Source organism: Phocoena sinus, chromosome 11 (assembly GCF_008692025.1).
Source record: "Phocoena sinus isolate mPhoSin1 chromosome 11, mPhoSin1.pri, whole genome shotgun sequence".
Classification (NCBI taxonomy): Eukaryota; Metazoa; Chordata; class Mammalia; order Artiodactyla; family Phocoenidae; genus Phocoena; species Phocoena sinus.
Window position 1 is genome coordinate 100,709,282 of NC_045773.1, and position 17,432 is coordinate 100,726,713.

At 50.8% G+C, this 17,432-nt stretch overlaps 1 protein-coding gene and 1 long non-coding RNA gene across 2 annotated transcripts; one reads left to right on the top strand and one right to left on the bottom strand.

The window, feature by feature from the left end:
* Nucleotides 1–6,328: 6,328 nt before the first annotated feature.
* PPP1R3G (protein phosphatase 1 regulatory subunit 3G) lies at nucleotides 6,329–7,527 on the bottom strand. Its single transcript, XM_032648947.1, has one exon. The coding sequence runs from the start codon at nucleotides 7,391–7,393 to the stop codon at nucleotides 6,329–6,331; it is 1,065 nt and encodes a 354-aa protein (XP_032504838.1). The 5' UTR covers nucleotides 7,394–7,527.
* A 67-nt stretch (nucleotides 7,528–7,594) lies between these two features.
* LOC116762276 lies at nucleotides 7,595–11,100 on the top strand. The gene is made up of 3 exons (XR_004352234.1): nucleotides 7,595–7,901; nucleotides 8,253–8,600; nucleotides 10,286–11,100. It is a non-coding gene; the product is annotated as an uncharacterized LOC116762276 (long non-coding RNA).
* Nucleotides 11,101–17,432: the final 6,332 nt, after the last annotated feature.

Below are 17,432 nucleotides of genomic sequence, written 5' to 3' on the forward strand. Positions count from 1 at the left end.
CTTCGCAGAAGCTGGAACTTGCTGCCAGACAATGCCCAGGCTCCGCTGTCACACACAGGTAACACGTCACAGGTGTCTGCCAGGGCCCCTCATGCCTGTACCCACAGAGGATGGTGCCGTGCCGATGGCTTCAGAAACCCTTGGCTCTAACAAATTCATCTGGTGAGGTCTCCTGAACCACCTGGATGTGGCAGAGTCGAAAGCAAAGGCCCAAGATGCTATGCCTTGGCCTTCACGGCAGCCCAGGTCAGGGCCTCGGGGCAGGGGAGGCTGCTGCAGGCAGGCCCGGGCCCAAAGCAGCGCTTCCTCCCCTGCACCTTCTCCTGGCTCCCTTCTGGTGGGCCGTGCAGGGCAGGGCCGCCCCCAGCTTCAGAACTCAACACCTTACAGCCGTTTTGAAGGTGTTTCCTTGGCCAGAAAATCTACTCTTTCAGGGCAGTCACACCAATAGAGAAATTCATTTTAATGACTATCTGGTCAACAGCAAAGTCCAAAATCACTCAGGATCTGGTAACAAAAGCAACCTCTAGTTCAGATTTGGGGGTCAGGGGGCGGGGAGGTTGGGAGCTAAGCAGGGGACTCGCAGATTTTTCTAAATGTGGACTATTTTTTTTTCCAAAAGAACATACTGTGTATTTCATTGTTAAGAACTTGCCTCTAATTTAGTATCCATTTATATCTGTACTTATCCACACTATCAATTTTTAGATATCCCAGGGACCTTCAAACTGAATTAGATTTATATTTACAATCCTAATACAACAAACAGACCTCACTAATTTCAGGGTCGGCACTTCACTGTGACATGGGCAACACACAGGCTTAGGGATTTTCTGGCCGAAAAATATAATTTTATAAACAACACGCCTTAAGTCTGTGCGTAAAAACACAACTACTTAACCAGACTGAGAGGGACATACAAATGGAATCCTCTAGGCCATTTAAAGTGGTTCTGAATATAAACACACATTTCCTCTTATATAATGTAAAAATGAGGCAAAGCCTAACTCCCTCCGAGAAAGTAACCTCTTCCGCCCACTTGGGGTATACAAGGTCGCGCTTCAGCTGCCCCAGAACAGCCTCCTGATAGGGGTCCTTCACCCAAAGCTGTCCAGAGAGGCGCTGGACCACAAACACTAGAGAGCCCTGCCAGGGGCCCCTATAAAGACCATGAGTTTCCCATAACCATAACCTCCTTGCCTTTTGGAGTGGATGCTTCCTCGACATAACACATGTAGCTATTTGTAGAAAGGCCTTCTGTGGGATGTGCTCATGAATTTTTCAACTTGGAGATTAAATGTTCCAAGCTTAGTTCACGAAACCCACCTGCTTTCAATCTTTATTCAGTTCAGATTTTCAGACCCAGTTTCCCATTCTGGGATACTTTAGGGTGCTGTCGGTTCTCCTGGGGCAGTGACTTGAGCCAACAAGTTTCAGGGAACCTGAGCAGTGCCAACAATATGAAGGGGATGAGTGGTTACGCTGCTCTAATGTTTTTAAGTGTCTGTAAGTGTCTCTAAAATGCCTTTGCTTTACCAGAGGTGTTTGTGTATCTAAAGATTTTCCGGGTGGAACTGGCTCTGAACTCATGACCTAAATAGACTTCTGCACTCCTATTAGATTCACGAGTGTGTCTTAAAAGCAAGCCCTTGATCTTCGCCATCTCAAAAAATCTCCATTCAGCCCGAATGTCACTCACTTCTTTCCTTGCCAAAATGTGTCTCTGCTCACAGAGGGCGAAGCCAAAGGACTAAACTACAAGATGCAAATACAACGTCTCCCAAAAAGATTTAAAGGAGTTTAGGTCCTAATGAACCAAAAGTTACACTGTTAGCTCTCTAGCAACCAGCCCTTGGAGGGTTAATGGACCATTTAGGGCTGCGTCCTGACAGCCTCCTCGATCAGAGGAAGGGAGTCCAGAGGGGAACAAGGAAACACAGCAGGTCACCTAGCGGAAAGTGTCCATCACTAGTCCCAAGGAGAAGCCAGGGTCAGCCTCTTCCGGGGGTTTCCAGGCACCGGCCCGCTTATCGACAATAAGGCCAGGATGGCCCTGTAGGAGGACAGGTGGGGTCACGGGGCTGGGCCCAGGTTGTCAGTTTCTGCCCTGCTCCCAGCCCCTTGCCGCTGTGACTCTACAAAACACAACCGCCATCCTGAAGACCGTCCAGGCCTGGCATCACGGGGACTGACCGGGCAAAGCTGGACAGGAAACAGCTCACCGTTTGCCAGGGCTGCCTGTTAAGTTACCACATGCCACGGTGCCCTCTTTTAACCTATAAACCCGTGTCCATTGCATGAGCCAAAAAGGCACGTCTGTCAGTTCCATGATGTCACACGAAGGCAAAGCCTGCCATTTCCTCCTGAAGGCTGTTCCTTGCACTCCTGACACAGTACACATGACACAGACCACAATTCCCCAAGTGCTCCAGGCCACATGCTTCTAAGAAACAAGCAAATGAGTCGGGGAATGAGAAAACTTAGCATACTAAAATGTGCAAAAACCGTTGTACCAGAAAGCAGAAATATGGACAACTCGTAAAATGATATAGCAAGAGTCCAACACAAATCTCCAAAAATGAAATGAGCAGGTTCTGCGTGGCTCAAAACCCACAGCATCACCGGGGAAGCCCTCCCCGACTCAGGGCAGAAGGAGGGCCCGGGAGGTGAGGGCGTGGCCAGGTGGAAAATGCACTGCACACCTGTCAGAAGGTTCCTGTCCCTACAGCCCAGGCTCTGGATGACAAATGCCCACTCCCTGGTGCCTCAGGAGAGCTGCCTGAGCTGTGGCCCTGCTGCCTGGACAGACACTTGGTGGCCCCAGAGCTCGACCAGCTCCCAGGCTCCACTGCCCACACCCTGGAGTGGGGTCCCGTCCTCCCCAGTTAGGTCTTGGAAGCGACTGGTCACCTTGCTTCATAAACCTGGGGCTTATCAGGGGACATTTGTTCCGTAAAGAAGGCCACATTTCCAGCCACTGCTTCTGACACGTGTTTGGGGTTTTTTTTGTTTTTTTCCACACCACGCAGCTTGCAGGATCTTAGTTCCCACACCAGGGATTGAACCCGCGCCCTCAGCAGTGAGAGCAGAGTCCTAACCACTGGACCGCAGGGAATTCTCTTCTGACACTGTTTAGATTGGGACACATACTTCATTCATCATCCCCTGACCCAGTGATCCATGGACCCCCTTGCTTACAGAGAAGAAACTGGAGTGTCTGGTGGAGGTCAGGACCATTAGCTGAGCTAAGCAGAACTTAGTTTTTGATCACTAGAGCTGGGTGAGATGTTGAAGCTATTACATTTTCAAGTAGAATGACTCTCATCAAGTTGTGATAAATATTACCACAAAAAAGCCAAGCTGCATTGTGGGAATTTTGCTTTGGAGATAAGTGTGTGTGTGTTCATTCCATTCAGAAAATACAGTCGTAAATACTTCCTCAGTACTGCCTCTTCCTTTGAAACTTTTGAAAACAAACGAAAAGACCTATTTTAACGTCCCTACATTTCTTCACAAAGTGAAGTCTACAATAAAAAGTTGGCACTTCATAAAATAAAACTGACATTTAGGAGACTGCCAATTCTAGGACTTTGAAAGGCTATAACCACATGCAGAAAGACTGGGCTGTTGAAAATATTTTACAAATTTCTGAACCTTAGAAGAGCTTTTCTCCAAGATTTATGGGAGAGCAAAACTAGATTTCCTTTCCTAACAGCCATGTTTGAAGTTCTTACATTATTAAATAAGTACTCTTAAAATTGTTTGAATTCCAAAATATACTTTTGAAAATCAGTAATGGTTTTTATAAGAATAAAATTTTTGCTGTAAATACCTCTTAAAAATCCATTTCTTATGTATTTTATTCTAGATTTAATGGGTTACCATTTTAAAAGATACCAGACAAGAGGCTCTCTATTTTGATCATTATACTGTGTTCCTAATTTAATTTTAAATAATCTAAAACAATTCAAAAGAGTGCATTACTACCATATAAACTAGCATTTCAAACTGTGTTATAGGCCATATACACTATCAATACTTTTCAACTAAAATGTATTCCTAAGTACATAAGAAAAATACAAAATGTATTTAGGTGTTGTTATGCAACAATGTGCTTTTGAAAAGGAAGTGATATACCAGACCCAATCCCAGACATAGAATGAAAAGGCTTGATTGCGTTTGTATTTAGTAGCAGAAAAATTATGTAACTCTAATAAATGCTTATTGATTTTTATAAGCACATGTGCATTAGGTATTGTTTCATCCACGTGACCATTTTTTAGTCTGCTTTACTCCAAGAGTAAATTGTAATTCATTAACTTGATGGCTTTCCACTAATAAATTAGTACTTGAATTTTTTTCCCATGATGAGTTACCCCTGGCAAACACTGCTATAGTCAAGAAGGATGTCTACAAACCGGAGTTCAATCTAAATATTCCTATAGCTTGAGACACATCCCATTTTGAAGCATCGACATACCTGGCAGTTTTCTGTAGCCTGATGTTAATTCAGATGGTGCTATATTTTAGCTACCTTGACTTTCTGTTATTTCTTAGAAGTAAGAAGCAGGTAGATTCCCCTCCCCAGTACAGTAATAACTATACATTTGGTGTCTTAGTGTTTACTGTAACCAACCAAGATTCCTGAGAGTAATGTGACCAGTTTTACCTTTACTCAAAGGAGGTTTACTTCAAGTGACAAATTTTACTGAAAGTTTAACTGATTTATTAAGTATGACTCTCAACATACAGTTTTAAAAAAAATACTACTTCTCTAGAGCAGGGGTTGGCAGACTTTCTATAAGGAGCCAGGTAGTAGATATTTTAGACTTTGCCATATGGTCTCTGTTGCATCTGCTCACCTCTGCTCTTGTAGCAGGAAAGCAATCATGGACAGTGTGTGAATGAATGTGCATGGCTGTGTTCCTATAAAACTTTATTTATGGACACTGAAATTTGAATTTCATACAATTCTCATGTGTCACAAAAATAGTATTCTTCTTTTGAGTTTTTCCAAATATTTAAAAACGTAAAAAACATTCTTAGCTCTCAGGCCCTACAAGAACAGGATTCTTTGGCCCATGGGCTGATTGTACGAGCCATGTGCTCGAACGTATGAAAACCAAAGACAGACAAGTTACCAAGGCAGGACGAAGGTATGAAGAAATCCAGTCCTCAGGGGGCTCGCCAGCCCTGATCTTGGCATCCACAGCCATCAGCAGTGAATGCAGAAGGCCAGCCAGGCTGGTGCCCACCGGGTTCGGAGCAGGATTTTCTTGCTGGGCATGCTTCATCATTCAAGCCACTGCTCCCTGCTGTGGCTCCAAGAGGGACAGAAAGCCACCTTTCCATCCCTCATCTCCCCGGCTTGGAGTCCAGCCACCGAGAGTCCGGCTTCTCTGACTGCTAATGGCCCAGGAGTCTAGCAGCTACGATGTGCTTTGCCTACACATCGCGGCTGGAGGCCAAAGACCGGCTCTGACGGCTCACCGCCAAGGCCTGCCGATTACGCCGGCATTTCAACTCACCAAGCATCTTATTTTGCCCGGGGAAAGAACGACTTCTACAAAACACTTTTAAGAACACTCTAGCCCATTATGGGAAATCTGGGCCTTTCCACATCAGACAGGAGGGATGAAAGAAGGGAGATTTGAAAATATTGCTGTTTGACCACTTTGAAGTGTAGCATCATCCGCAGAAGAAGACGGCCGACTGCCAAGGTCTCCCAAACTTCCGGGAGCTGAAATATCAAGTAACAGACGTGCACGTGACCTTTACTTTTCAAAAGGACATTTGTACGCAAGCGCGCGAGTCTCAGCAAACATTTCCCAGATCCCAGGTAAGAGAAAAGGACTGCCCGGCCAAGGCCCCACCTGGTTTTCTCGAGAAACAGGCCGCGGGCTCCCGTGGGCCCGCAGTTCACGCCGTCCCTCGGCGCCAGGCGGCGGGATGCTTCGACCGCTCCCTGAGACCCGAGGGGACGTCCACAGTTAAAGACAAATCCCAAGGGTTTGCAGCCTCGCTCAGGAGTCAGGAGTCTTTTTCGTGGAGAAAGCCACTGCTCGGAATCTTGAGGATTTCTTCCCATGCCACGCGGCGAGAACTCCAGAGGCCAACGCGACGGGAAAGAGGCCGGGAAGGTAGGGCGCTTCGCCGGGTAGGGCTCCGTGCTTGCTGGCGGGTTCTGTCTGGGGCGCGAGCTTGCGGGGAGCGGCTTCTTCTCTCCAGGAGGATGATGCTCCGCAAAGCGTCGCGGCTGCCTGGGCTCCGCGCGCCGTCGGCCCCTTCCCGCGTCCCTGCGAGCGCTGCGGTGCCGAGGACTGCGGGCTCAGCGCGCGTCGGCAGGGCGCACGTAGCGCAGCGTGTAGTTGGCCCCCGAGTTGTTGTCCCAGTACTCGCCCTGGGCGCAGCGGTAGCAGACGGCGAAGTGGACCGCGACGTCCGGAGCGTCCGCGTCCTCCCCCTCCTTGGGCTGCAGGCCCGGGGGCAGGCACAGCGCGAAGTGGAAGCGCTCGGCGCTCGGCTCCTCCTCGGCCTCCCCCGGCCCCCACGACGGCGCCTCTGGCGGCGGAGGCTTCCCTGGCTCGGGCCGCAGCTCAGCCGGCACGTCCAGGAAGGAGCGCCACTCGGTGAAGGTGTAGCGCACGGCCACGACGCGCGGCCCCGGGCAGCCCAGCACCCGGCCGGAGCCGGTCACCTCCGCGCCCCAGGGTGCCGAGCACTGCACGCGCTCCAGGCACACGCGCTGTCGCCGCAGGCGCTCGTCTGCGGCGCTCGGCCCGGGGAGCTCGAAGAGAGGCTGCAGCCGGGGAGGCGGTTCGCGGAGGGGCGCGGCCGCCGCCGCGGCCAGCAGGCCCGGGAGCTGCTCCAGGTTCTCGGCGCGCGCCGGTAGGCTGCGCAAGCGGGAGAGCACGGCGGGCGGCACCTGCGGCTCCTCGGCCACGCTGAAGTGCTTCACGCTGGCCAGGCTCAGCCCCAGCGCGTCCGCGAACTGCACCCGCTTCTGGCACTTGGCGCAGCAGCCCGGACTGTGCGGCGCGTCCTCGGCCCTCTCGCCGCCCTCCGCGCCCGGCCCCGGGGCAGGCGGCCGCCGCCGCTGCAGGAACTTGGCCGCCTGCAGGATCGGGTCGGTGGGCAGAGAGAAGGAGCGCGCGCCGCAGCGGCGGCGGCGGCGGCTTTCCAGCAGCTCCTCCTGCTCCCAGGGGGCAGCCTCTTCCTGCGGGGACGGGCCCTCGGCGTCGGAGCTCGGGGCCGCCGACGTGTCGCCGCCGTCCCCGCCACCCTCGGTGCAGAGGACTCCCGGGGCGGGCGGCTCCTCGGCAGGCGGGGGGTCTTCAAAAGGCGCAGGTCCCGGCGCCTCCAAACTTAGCAGCTGCGGCCCCGGGGGTTCCATGACGCCGTCTGACCCCGAGACTTGATGCTTGGGGTGGTGGAAAGAGCGCGCAGCGCCCGCCCCGGCCCGAGCGGAGAAGTCGGCAGGCTCCGGGTTTCAGACGGGGTGCTCAGGCCGGAGCGGGAGGAGGATGCGGGCCGGGCCGAGGCCGGACGCGGCCGCTCGGTGATGCGCCTGCCCGCGGCGCGGGAGGGCCCGGCGCCCGGAGGCGCGGCCGCTGGGCCCGGGCGGGTGGGGTCCGAGGGCTCCGCGGAGAGGGGGGACGGCGCGGAAGTCGCGGCTCCCTTTCACCCCCTCCCGCCCAGCGGGCCCGCGCCCGCCCTGCCTCCGGAGCTCCGGGGTGAACTCGCGCTCAGCTTCCGTCGTCCTCCAGTCCGCAAAGTGGGCCCCGCGGGTCCCGACGGGCCTGCCCTCTGGAGGGTCGCAGAGGGTCTCCTCCCGGCGGTCGCATCGGCCCAGGAGGTCCCCGGGGCAGACGCACACTGCGGAAAACTCGCCTGCGGGGACGGTCTCTTCCTTCCTCCCCAAGTTCTGGGCTCTCGGAAGCGGGCCCGGCCCGGCCCGGCGCGGGGGGCACCCCGACCAGTTGTGGGGCGGAGGCGGTGCGGGGACGCGCGGGGCCAGGGCCGGGCGGGGAGGGGTGCCGCCGCCAGCCGAGAGCGACCGGAGGCCATTCGCGCGGGGCCCGGGGGCACGTCCCCGCTCCTCCCCTCATCCCGCCCGCCGCGCTCCGAGCTCGGGCCCGAGCAGAGGGGCCCGCCGCTCGCCGCCGGCCTTCCAGGGACGCGAACCCGGGGGCGGGGGAGGAGACTGCCCGAAGTGTTTTCTCACTGTTGGTTTTGCTTTGCTTCGTTTCTAGGGCTGACTCCACCTGCCGCTAAGTAGGGGCTTCTCAAGCTCTGGCGCGCGTCAGCGTCATCTGGCGGGGGTGTGCGAGCTCACGGCTGGGCCCTACCCTAGGGCTTCGGAGTCAATAGGCCCGGGATGGGCCCCAAGTATTTCTAGCAAGAACGTCCCCTTGCTGGGATCTTTCGGGCCCGCCCGTGCCCGGTGTGGAATGCCGTGACGGCATCTCAACTTGGGGACTTACAAGAGGCCCCAGATACACCTGGCTTGTCTGCCTCTTGGAACAACATCAAGATTTGGGAAAGAAGATGGCAACTCCATGGCGGTCCAGTGGTTAGGGCTCCGCGCTCTCCCTGCGGAGGTAAGCCGGGAAGTGGGGGGGGGGGAAGATTTGGGAAAGAAGATCACTGTTTTTACATTAACGTAAACATTGACGTATTATGGAGTGAAGTACAAAATTTGCCAACTATCTTAAGGATGAAATAGGACTTCACAGAGACTGTGAGGTTGTGGTGAGCCTCTTGGGCTCCGACCTCATTGCGGCTGGAGCTGCTCCAGGGCGGGGACAGGAGGAAGCCGAACTTACTTAAGGAGGCCCCGCTCTCAGGGCCCTCGGGCCGTGGTCGCAGCCCTGTCCCACTCTTGTTTGGTGGGAACGTCGGAGGTCCCACCCTCGGGGCCCTCTCCATATATCTATCGGAGGAGACCAAGGTTAACCAGAAAGCCACACGGGTACAGAGAGAGTCAGCCCCTGCAGCAGATGCTAAGAAGGTGGGATCGGACCTGGTCAGGGAGGCCAGGGAGCCTCTGTGAGGGAGGAGACTGGGGGCAGCAGCAAGGCTGCAGGGGGCACCTTTCAGCCCTATAGAGGCCCTGGGGGAAGGGGAGGGGAATGCGCAAGAGTGGCCGCAGGCGGCACCTCCTTCCAAGATCCTTAAGGCAGCCTCTGACTATTGTAGCCGGCCTGGGGCTGGTACCCACCTTGCTCGCAGGTGTCCCACCCCTCCCCCACGCGGCCGGCCCCCTCCTCCAGAAGAGCTCCTGTCTCATCCGACCCTAGGAGGGGTTCAGGAATGAGCAAGTGACCCAGCCAGTAAGACGGGGGGAGGGGGGGGACGTCCAAGGGGAAGCTTCCATCCTTTTGCCAAGAGGGGGTGCGACGGTGCTATAGCGCCCACGACAGTCGAGGCCACCTTGCCAACCGTCAGAGGTGATGCGATTCCTCAGCGTAGGAAACACAGGGTCCTTGAGGCGCTCGGGTTTCTCAGTGTGAACGCTACTGGCATTGTGAGCAGGACAGTTCTTTGTTGTGACCGCCCACTGCAAACAGTCTGAGCCCAAACATCCATGAGCCCTACCCTCAGAACGCCACCAGCAGCCCCAGGAATCGCGACAACGGAGAAATCCGTACCCCTGTTTGCAAACACGCCAGCTTGGGGGGTGGCACGGCCCCTCCGTCACTGAGAACCAAGGAGCTTGGTCTTTGGACCTCCCACCATGTGAGGTTTTAAAAATAAATAAATAAATACAACCTTCTGGTTCAGTCAGCATGACTGGGCTTTCTGCTGCTTGCAGACCAGTGTCCTAACAGGAAGGCATTATTATCATAATTTTGAAAGAAAGAGTAAATGGAGCCTCACAGAGGTCAAGGGATGTGCTCTCAACTCATAGGGGATAGAGCGGGATCTGGCTCCAGGTGTAACGCCAGAACTTGGCTGTTTCCTCCCTGTCTGCTTGCCCTCCAGCCACGTGGAAGTTTCTTTGAACTTTCCTGTTCTGAGTTTTCTCCTTCCCACCAACTTCCCCCAGAAGAACAAAACTGGTTGATTTGTTTGATTGGGGGGAAAAAGAATGAACGAGCAAAAAAACAAAGGATATTTATGTGGACAAAAACTGATATATACAGAACACATCTCTGTGTATGCCTGGCGTATCTCTGGAAAGATCTTGTCGACAGAGGAATGGCTCTGGGGAGCCGTACCAAGGGACTGGGGGCGAGAGGTGGGAGGGAAACTCGCTTTTCATGGAATTCTTTGTCTCGTGCAGATGTCTTATGCTCAGCCCTGATGGAGGAATCGTACCCTGCTGTGACACCACTGTGCACATCTGCTACGTATGCTCCGGACCCCTCACCCGACATCATGTGACTCCATCTGCTTTCACATCCTCCTGTCTAGTCCCCTTCAGGTGACATTTTCTGCACAGCTCCCCTAGGAACCCCCTGGGCTGATGTGAGCCGAGGCAGCAGGGCCCCAGGCCTGCCTGAGACAGGGCAATTCTACCTGGTTTACACACTGGGCTTTGCCAAGCTTTGGTTTGAGCAAAGCATTCCACAGCAGAACCACAATGTCACCATCACCATCCTCACCATCATATTAAAACCAGCACTCTAGAGGACGCTCTTCCCTTGAAAGTACGGGTGCTCTCCTCGTTGCCTGGAGTGTCCTGCCCCCCACCTCCACTTATTGAACTTGCCTGGTCTTTAAGGCAATTTCCAAATGTTTGCCTCCTTTGAGACGTTTTTCTGGAGCAGCCCAGTTAGTAATGATGACTTCTGCTCAGAGGCAGATTTATGATGAAACTACGGAAGCTTAAGTGTTCTCGGGCCCCTTCTGATGTGTTCACGTAGTCATGCAATGAAATAAAATACATATTTTATGGCAAGATAAGAAAAGTTTAAACATGCATTTTTTTCTCTGCTCATGTGGGCCTCCTCGCTACCCCTTAGAGTGTATTTCGCCCCTGCGGTAACCAGACCTCCTTAGGCGATACCATGCCTCTTAATCTTACAGAGTCAGGATGACCCACTACTTGCTTTGTATATGCAGATCGGGATTGTATAAACTGTAAATGATACATCATTTGACGTGTAACCGTTTGTCTCAAAAACTTATAGGACTGTGCTTTGACAGTCCTCAGAGCTTTCTGAAAGACTGTCTCCCCAGTTAAAATCGTCAGGTTGGCTAGAATAAAATTTTCCATTTCTTTATTAGATCAACTAACCGTTTTTTTCCTCAACATAGTTTTTTTCATGGACAATACCATCTTAACAAACAACCATATATGTAGAGAAGAGACAAGACAAGGAAAGGGGGTTTATAGTTTTAGGAGTGGCAAACCCAGGAAGATAAATATATGAGAGAAACTCATGGAGGATAAGGGTTGTCTAGTAAGGTTTGCTGTGTAGATTCGTCTGGTGCTGTCTCTGGGCTGATAAGAGCCTGGAATCAATGAGTCTATGAGTTCTCTTCCTCCTGGTATGAGGGAGGGAGACAGCTTCGCAAATGGAAATTACGTCCAGCTTTTAGCCAGATTCGGGGAGGGCAGAGAGGGGGTTTTTTCTTGATTTTCTCAATGTTGTGTCTTGATTTTCTTCAGCTCAAAATAATCCTTATGCCAAAGCGGTGGCCTGTTCTGATGCCCTCCAGTGTTCGGTGTGATACCTTGTCCTTTAGCATGGGCAGGGCCTAGAGATGCCTTCCTACTCAACAGTGATGGGGTGTCACTTCTGTGATTAGGTCTCTTGCTGGCACTGAAGAAGCCAGCTGCCGTGTTGTGAGATGCTCTGGGGAGGCTCGTGGGGAAAGGAACATTTTTTGATGGTTATCATGTGAAATAGAATTGATCAGAGCCCTGGGGACTTCCCTGGCGGTCCAGTGGTTGAGACTTCGACTTCTAATGCAGGGGGTGTGGGTTCAATCCCTGGTCGGGGAGCTAAGATCCCAGACGCCTCGCAGCCATAAAACTAAAACATAGAACAGAAACAATAGGGGCTTCCCTGGTGGCGCAGTGGTTGGGAGTCCGCCTGCCGATGCAGGGGACGCGGGTTCGTGCTCCGGTCCGGGAAGATCCCACATACCGCGGAGCGGCTGGGCCCGTGAGCCATGGCCGCTGAACCTAAGCGTCCGGAGCCTGTGCTCCGCAATGGGAGAGGCCACAGCAGTGAGAGGCCCGCGTACCGCAAAAGAAAAAAACAAAAGCAAAACAGAAGCAATATTGTAACAAATTCAATAAAAACTTTAAAAATGGTCCACATCCAAAAAAAAAATCTAAAAAAAATTAAAAAGTTGATCAGAGTCCTGTGTTTGGGGGCACAAACCTATAATACAACTTTTACAGCTGATATATGAAGGAAACTTGAAGGGGATTTTCCAAAATGTTCCTACAAAAATATAGGGGGAAAACATATGATAGAAGCATTTTAGGCAGTTAAAATACTATGTTTTCTGGATTTTGTGATGTTTGTGGTATAGGTTAGGTTTTTAATAATTTATACTTCGTTGTTACTTATTTCCTCATTCTAAATATTCATACTTACCTAATTTTTACTTGTGATTTTGTAATCTTTTTCTTAAAGAAGCCTCCCTTCTCCCCTGTCCACAATTATATGTTCCAGCCTCCATATAACCGGGATCTGCCCTTTTTTTTTTTTTCCTAGTTCTGTTTTTATTTAAAATTTCAGGGACTTCCCTGGCGGTCCAGTGGTTAGAACTCCACACTCTCACTGCCGAGGGCCCGGGGTTCAATCCCTGGGCAGGGAACTAAGATTCCACAAGACACGTGGCGCAGCCAAGAAAATAAAAATACAATTTAGATGTTTTGTTTCTCATGGATTTTTTTGCACTAATTTGGATTTTTTAAATATTGAATTAAAATATTATTTATCTTGATTGCTGAGGTTTTGGTGCCCCTTAAATTTTGTGCCCAAAGCAGGTGCCCATCTTGCCTCACCTGAGTCCTGGCCCTGTTTCTTGGAGGTAGGTGAAGCAAAAGCTGAGATATGTTTTCTTCTCAGCAGCCCATCCTGACTCCTTGGGTTAAGGTTTTAGTTTTGTTTTGGCCACGCTGCGTGGCTTGCAGGATCTCAGTTCCCCGAGGAGGGATTGAACCTGGGCCACAGCAGTGATAGCACTGAATCCTAACCATTAGACCACCAGGGAACTCCCGGCTTAAGGTTTAATTTAATGTGGTCCTGAAAAAAAAAATTTTTTAAGTATATATAGCATATGCCTGTACATGCACAGAGTATATTTGAAAAGTTATTTTAATTAATTAATTTATTTATTTTTGGCTGTTGTGTCTTCGTTGCTGCGCGCAGGCTTTCTCAAGTTGCGGCAAGCGGGGGCTACTCTTCGTTGCTCTGCGCGGGCCTCTCATTGCGGTGGCTTCTCTTGTTGCAGAGCGCGGGCTCTAGGCGCAGGGGCTTCAGCTGTTGTGGCTCGCGGGCTCTAGAGTGCAGGCTCAGTAATTGTGGCACACGGGCTCTAGAGCACAGGCTCAGTAGTTGCAGCGCACGGGCTTAGTTGCTCCGTGGCGTGTAGGATCTTCCTGGACCGGGGCTCGAACCCGTGTCCCCTGCATTGGTAGGCAGATTCTCAACCACTGCACCACCAGGGAAGCCCTGAAAAGTTATTTTAAAAACAGTAATACAGCGTGCTTTGTGGGAGGGCAAAGGAAATGACAGGGAGGAAGCTTGCTTTGGAGACTTGCCTTAGAACGTGTATTTTTAAATTTTTAAGGGAAAAATTTCTTAAGATAAATATTTTTTTTCTTATTACAAAAGCAGTACTTATTCACTATGGGAAAATTAGGCAATACAGATAAAGTAGGAAACAGAAAGCATAACCATTCGTAATCCCATCACTCAACAATAATCCTGTTAGTTAATATCTTTTCCTATCTGCCCCGTTTGCTTCTGCAAACCCATAGCATCATTGCCTGCTTCGCTGGGATGCTTCTTACCACTTACTGCTTTGGCTGGTTCTGACTTGTTTCCAGATTTCATCTCCAATTAGCACATCTTTGCTTGCAGAACAGGGACTGTGTCTAACTGGTCTTTGTTACTTTCCGGAGTGTAGAATGGGAGGCTTGGTCGGACCTAAAGGCCCAAGAGACAGAATAGCTGAGTTCAAACCTCAGCACCATCATTTCTGCGAGTTATGTGACCTCTCTGAGCTGCGGTCTCCTCATCTGTCAAATGGGACCAGGTGACTGCCCGTGCAGAGGAAAGAGGAAAAAGCCTTGCAGAATGCTTTGCACAGAGCCCACCATGCTGATGCACAGTGGTGGTTTTCCGTTATTACCTGCTGGCACAACGTCTTCGTTCATCAATTCACCATGTATTTATTGCATGCCTGCTCTGTGCCACACACCTCTCGGTCCGGGGACACAACAGTCAACAAAATGCGAGGCTCTGCCTCCCGTGAGCTCACATTTTATAAATTTATGTATTTTATTTATTTTTGGCTGCGCCGGGTCATTGTTGGTGCACGCGGGCTTTTCTCTAGTTGCTGCGAGCTGGAACTACTCTTTGTTGCGGTGCGCGGACTTCTCATTGCGGTGGCTTCTCTTGTTGTGGAGCATGGTCTCTAGGCGCGCGGGCTTCAGTAGTTGTGGCGCGTGGGCTTGGTAGTTGTGGCTCGCGGGCTCTAGAGCACAGGCTCAGTAGTTGTGGCGCGTGGACTTAGCTGCTCCGTGGCATGTGGGATCTCCCCGGACCAGGGCTCGAACCCGTGTTCCCTGCATTGGCAGGCGGATTCTTAACCACTGCACCACCAGGCAAGTCCCGTCACATTTTCACGTTGGGATCGGAGACAAACAACACACAAGTACGTGAAATATACATCATCCCTGATAATGATACCCGCTATACAATATAAATCTTTGCATGTAGTCGTTACTCATTAGACGTGTTGGTTGAGTTGATTTCTTTTCCCTACCCTCCCGTCCCACATCTTCTCTTGGTCCTGAGATCCCGTTTCCAATGTGGTTACATAACGTGGGGCCTAAACTCTCGAGACGGACAGTTGCAGACGTGGCCCTGGGCGTATGCCTGGAAAGGGCTGCAGCACCCAAGAACGAAGCCCAGAGGTCACACGACATCCGTACCTGTGACATCGGGAGACGCCAGCAGGTGTCTTGACGTGCATTTTCCTCTGGGTGATCACACTGTTGTACTCCTAAGTTTGCACTCCTCGGCGATCGATGGTCACTGTTCTGTGAAGTCAGGACAGTAAACAGCGGACTGCGCACCGTGCAGGGTGAGAGGTCGGGAGGCGCTGGCTGGACAGTGTGTATGACCCTGTGTGCCTGTCTCCAGGGGTGTCGCCTGGCCTCGTGTTTCTGCTGCAGGAACCGCCACGTGTTTACCTTTCCTCTGCTCCCTCCTGACCCTGGCGTCCAGGAGCCCAGCTTGGACCTCCCACCATGTCAGGGCCAACAGACACCACCACTGTAGGGCAAACACCTGCTTGTCAATAGCAGAAGACCGAAGGCCCAGGGTCAAAATGTATGAGCCCAAGCCTAAAGCAGATCGGAGTGCGGAGACCTGGGATCCTTTTCAAAGGGAAATATAAAACCTAGGGTGTATCCTTACACTGTGACAATGTCGGGTTCTTGGATTAAATGTGTGAAAGTTAGATTATTCCTGCCATATGCCCATAACCAAGCATTAACATATTCACATAAATTTTAAACCTTCATACTATATATTAATATTGAATAATTATGATTCCATTATTATGATGGTTGAAATTCCTCAGCCGTCCTAATGAACCTTGGGGAATTGGAACAATAATAAAGGAGAGGTAACTGCACTGGAGCCCAAGGTAGAGGGGTGAGTCCCCCAAACCACTGAACGAAGACAAGTAGGTGTGTCATCCAGAGTGAGAGAACTTGGAGCTCGACAGCTAGAGCCCCTGGGTCTCCCCCATGGACCTCTTTGGTCCCAAGGTTGGGACAGAGGGTGGACGGGGGAGGTGGTGGGGAGACTGGGGAGGCCTTGAGCCCCCGCTTTAGGTTCAAGCATGTGCCAGGCTCTCAGTTGCTGGCGGGCTGGGCAGCAGCGTCACTGCGTATCCGGAGCAGGGCATGTGATGTCAAAATATTTTGGTAGCAATATTAAGACATTACTTGCCTTTTGCACTTTGCAGACATCTGCACTGCACAAAAGCAGTGGTGGGTAAAACCGTGCCAGCATCCTTTAAGAATATCCTAGATAAACCAGTAAAAATCATAAATTTTATTAGATCTCTACACTAGTACCTGACTTTCAATATTCTATTTGACGAAATGGGAAATACGCACAGAGCACTTCTACTACTGACATGTGATGACTGCCCAGAGGAAGAGCACTTGGGAAATTGTTGTGAGTTGAACCAGCTGCTTTTTTTCATGAAACACCATGTTTTCTTAAAAGAATGACGGATAAACCACGGACATTCACATTTGGGCACGTAGAAGACATTTACTCAAAAATCACTGAAGCAAGTCTCTGACTTCAAGGAAAACAACAGAAAGAATGTGTTGCCAATTCTGAAATGTGAACTTTGAAGGAAAAATTGTAATTTGAAATACTTGCATCTAGCACGGGATTGACAGCTTCCCAGCACTTGCAGGCTTCTCTGATGAGATCAGCAGTGAAACAAATGTGATTTTTTAAAATTTATTTATTTTATTTATTCATTTTTGGCTGTATTGGGTCTTCGTTGCTGCACACGGGCTTTCTCTAGCTGCGGCGAATGGGGGCTACTCTTCATTGCGGTGCACGGGCTTCTTATAGCAGCGGCTTCTCTTGTTGTGGAGCACGGGCTCTAGGCACGCGGGCTTCAGTAGTTGTGGCATGTGGGCTCAGTAGTTGTGGCCCACGGGCTTAATTGCTCCACAGCATGTGGGATCTTCCTGGACCAGGGCTTGAACCCGTGTCCCCTGCATTGGCAGGCGGATTCTTAACTACTGCGCCACCAGGGAAGCCCACAAATGTGATTTTTGATAGTGGCTGATGAAAGGTGGTGATGTTTGGAAGATCTGCATTTCTCAGTAAATCAGTATTTTCCAAACAGCCAATGTATGATGTTACAGAATGGTGTGTGGGCCACTGTATATAAAATAGATGAACAACAAGGGTCTAATGTAGAGCACAGGGAACTATATTCAATATCTTGTAATAACCTATACTGGAAAAGAATCTGAAAAAGGGGATGGAGATATATACATATATATATATATATATATATATATATATATATATATATGAGTCACTTTGCTGTAACCTTGAAACTAACACAGCATTGTAAATTAACTATACTTCAATTTTTAAAATGGTGAAAAAATGTTTTTTTAATTATCGTTATAGGGCATCTCTGTGCTGGAGATCAACGAGAGGAATAAACTTAAGGTCTTCTCAGGGCTTTTC

What these genes read in the sequence shown, in the direction of transcription:
- PPP1R3G (XM_032648947.1), bottom strand. Translation starts at nt 7,393, where the DNA reads ATGGAACCCCCGGGGCCGCAGCTGCTAAGTTTGGAGGCGCCGGGACCT.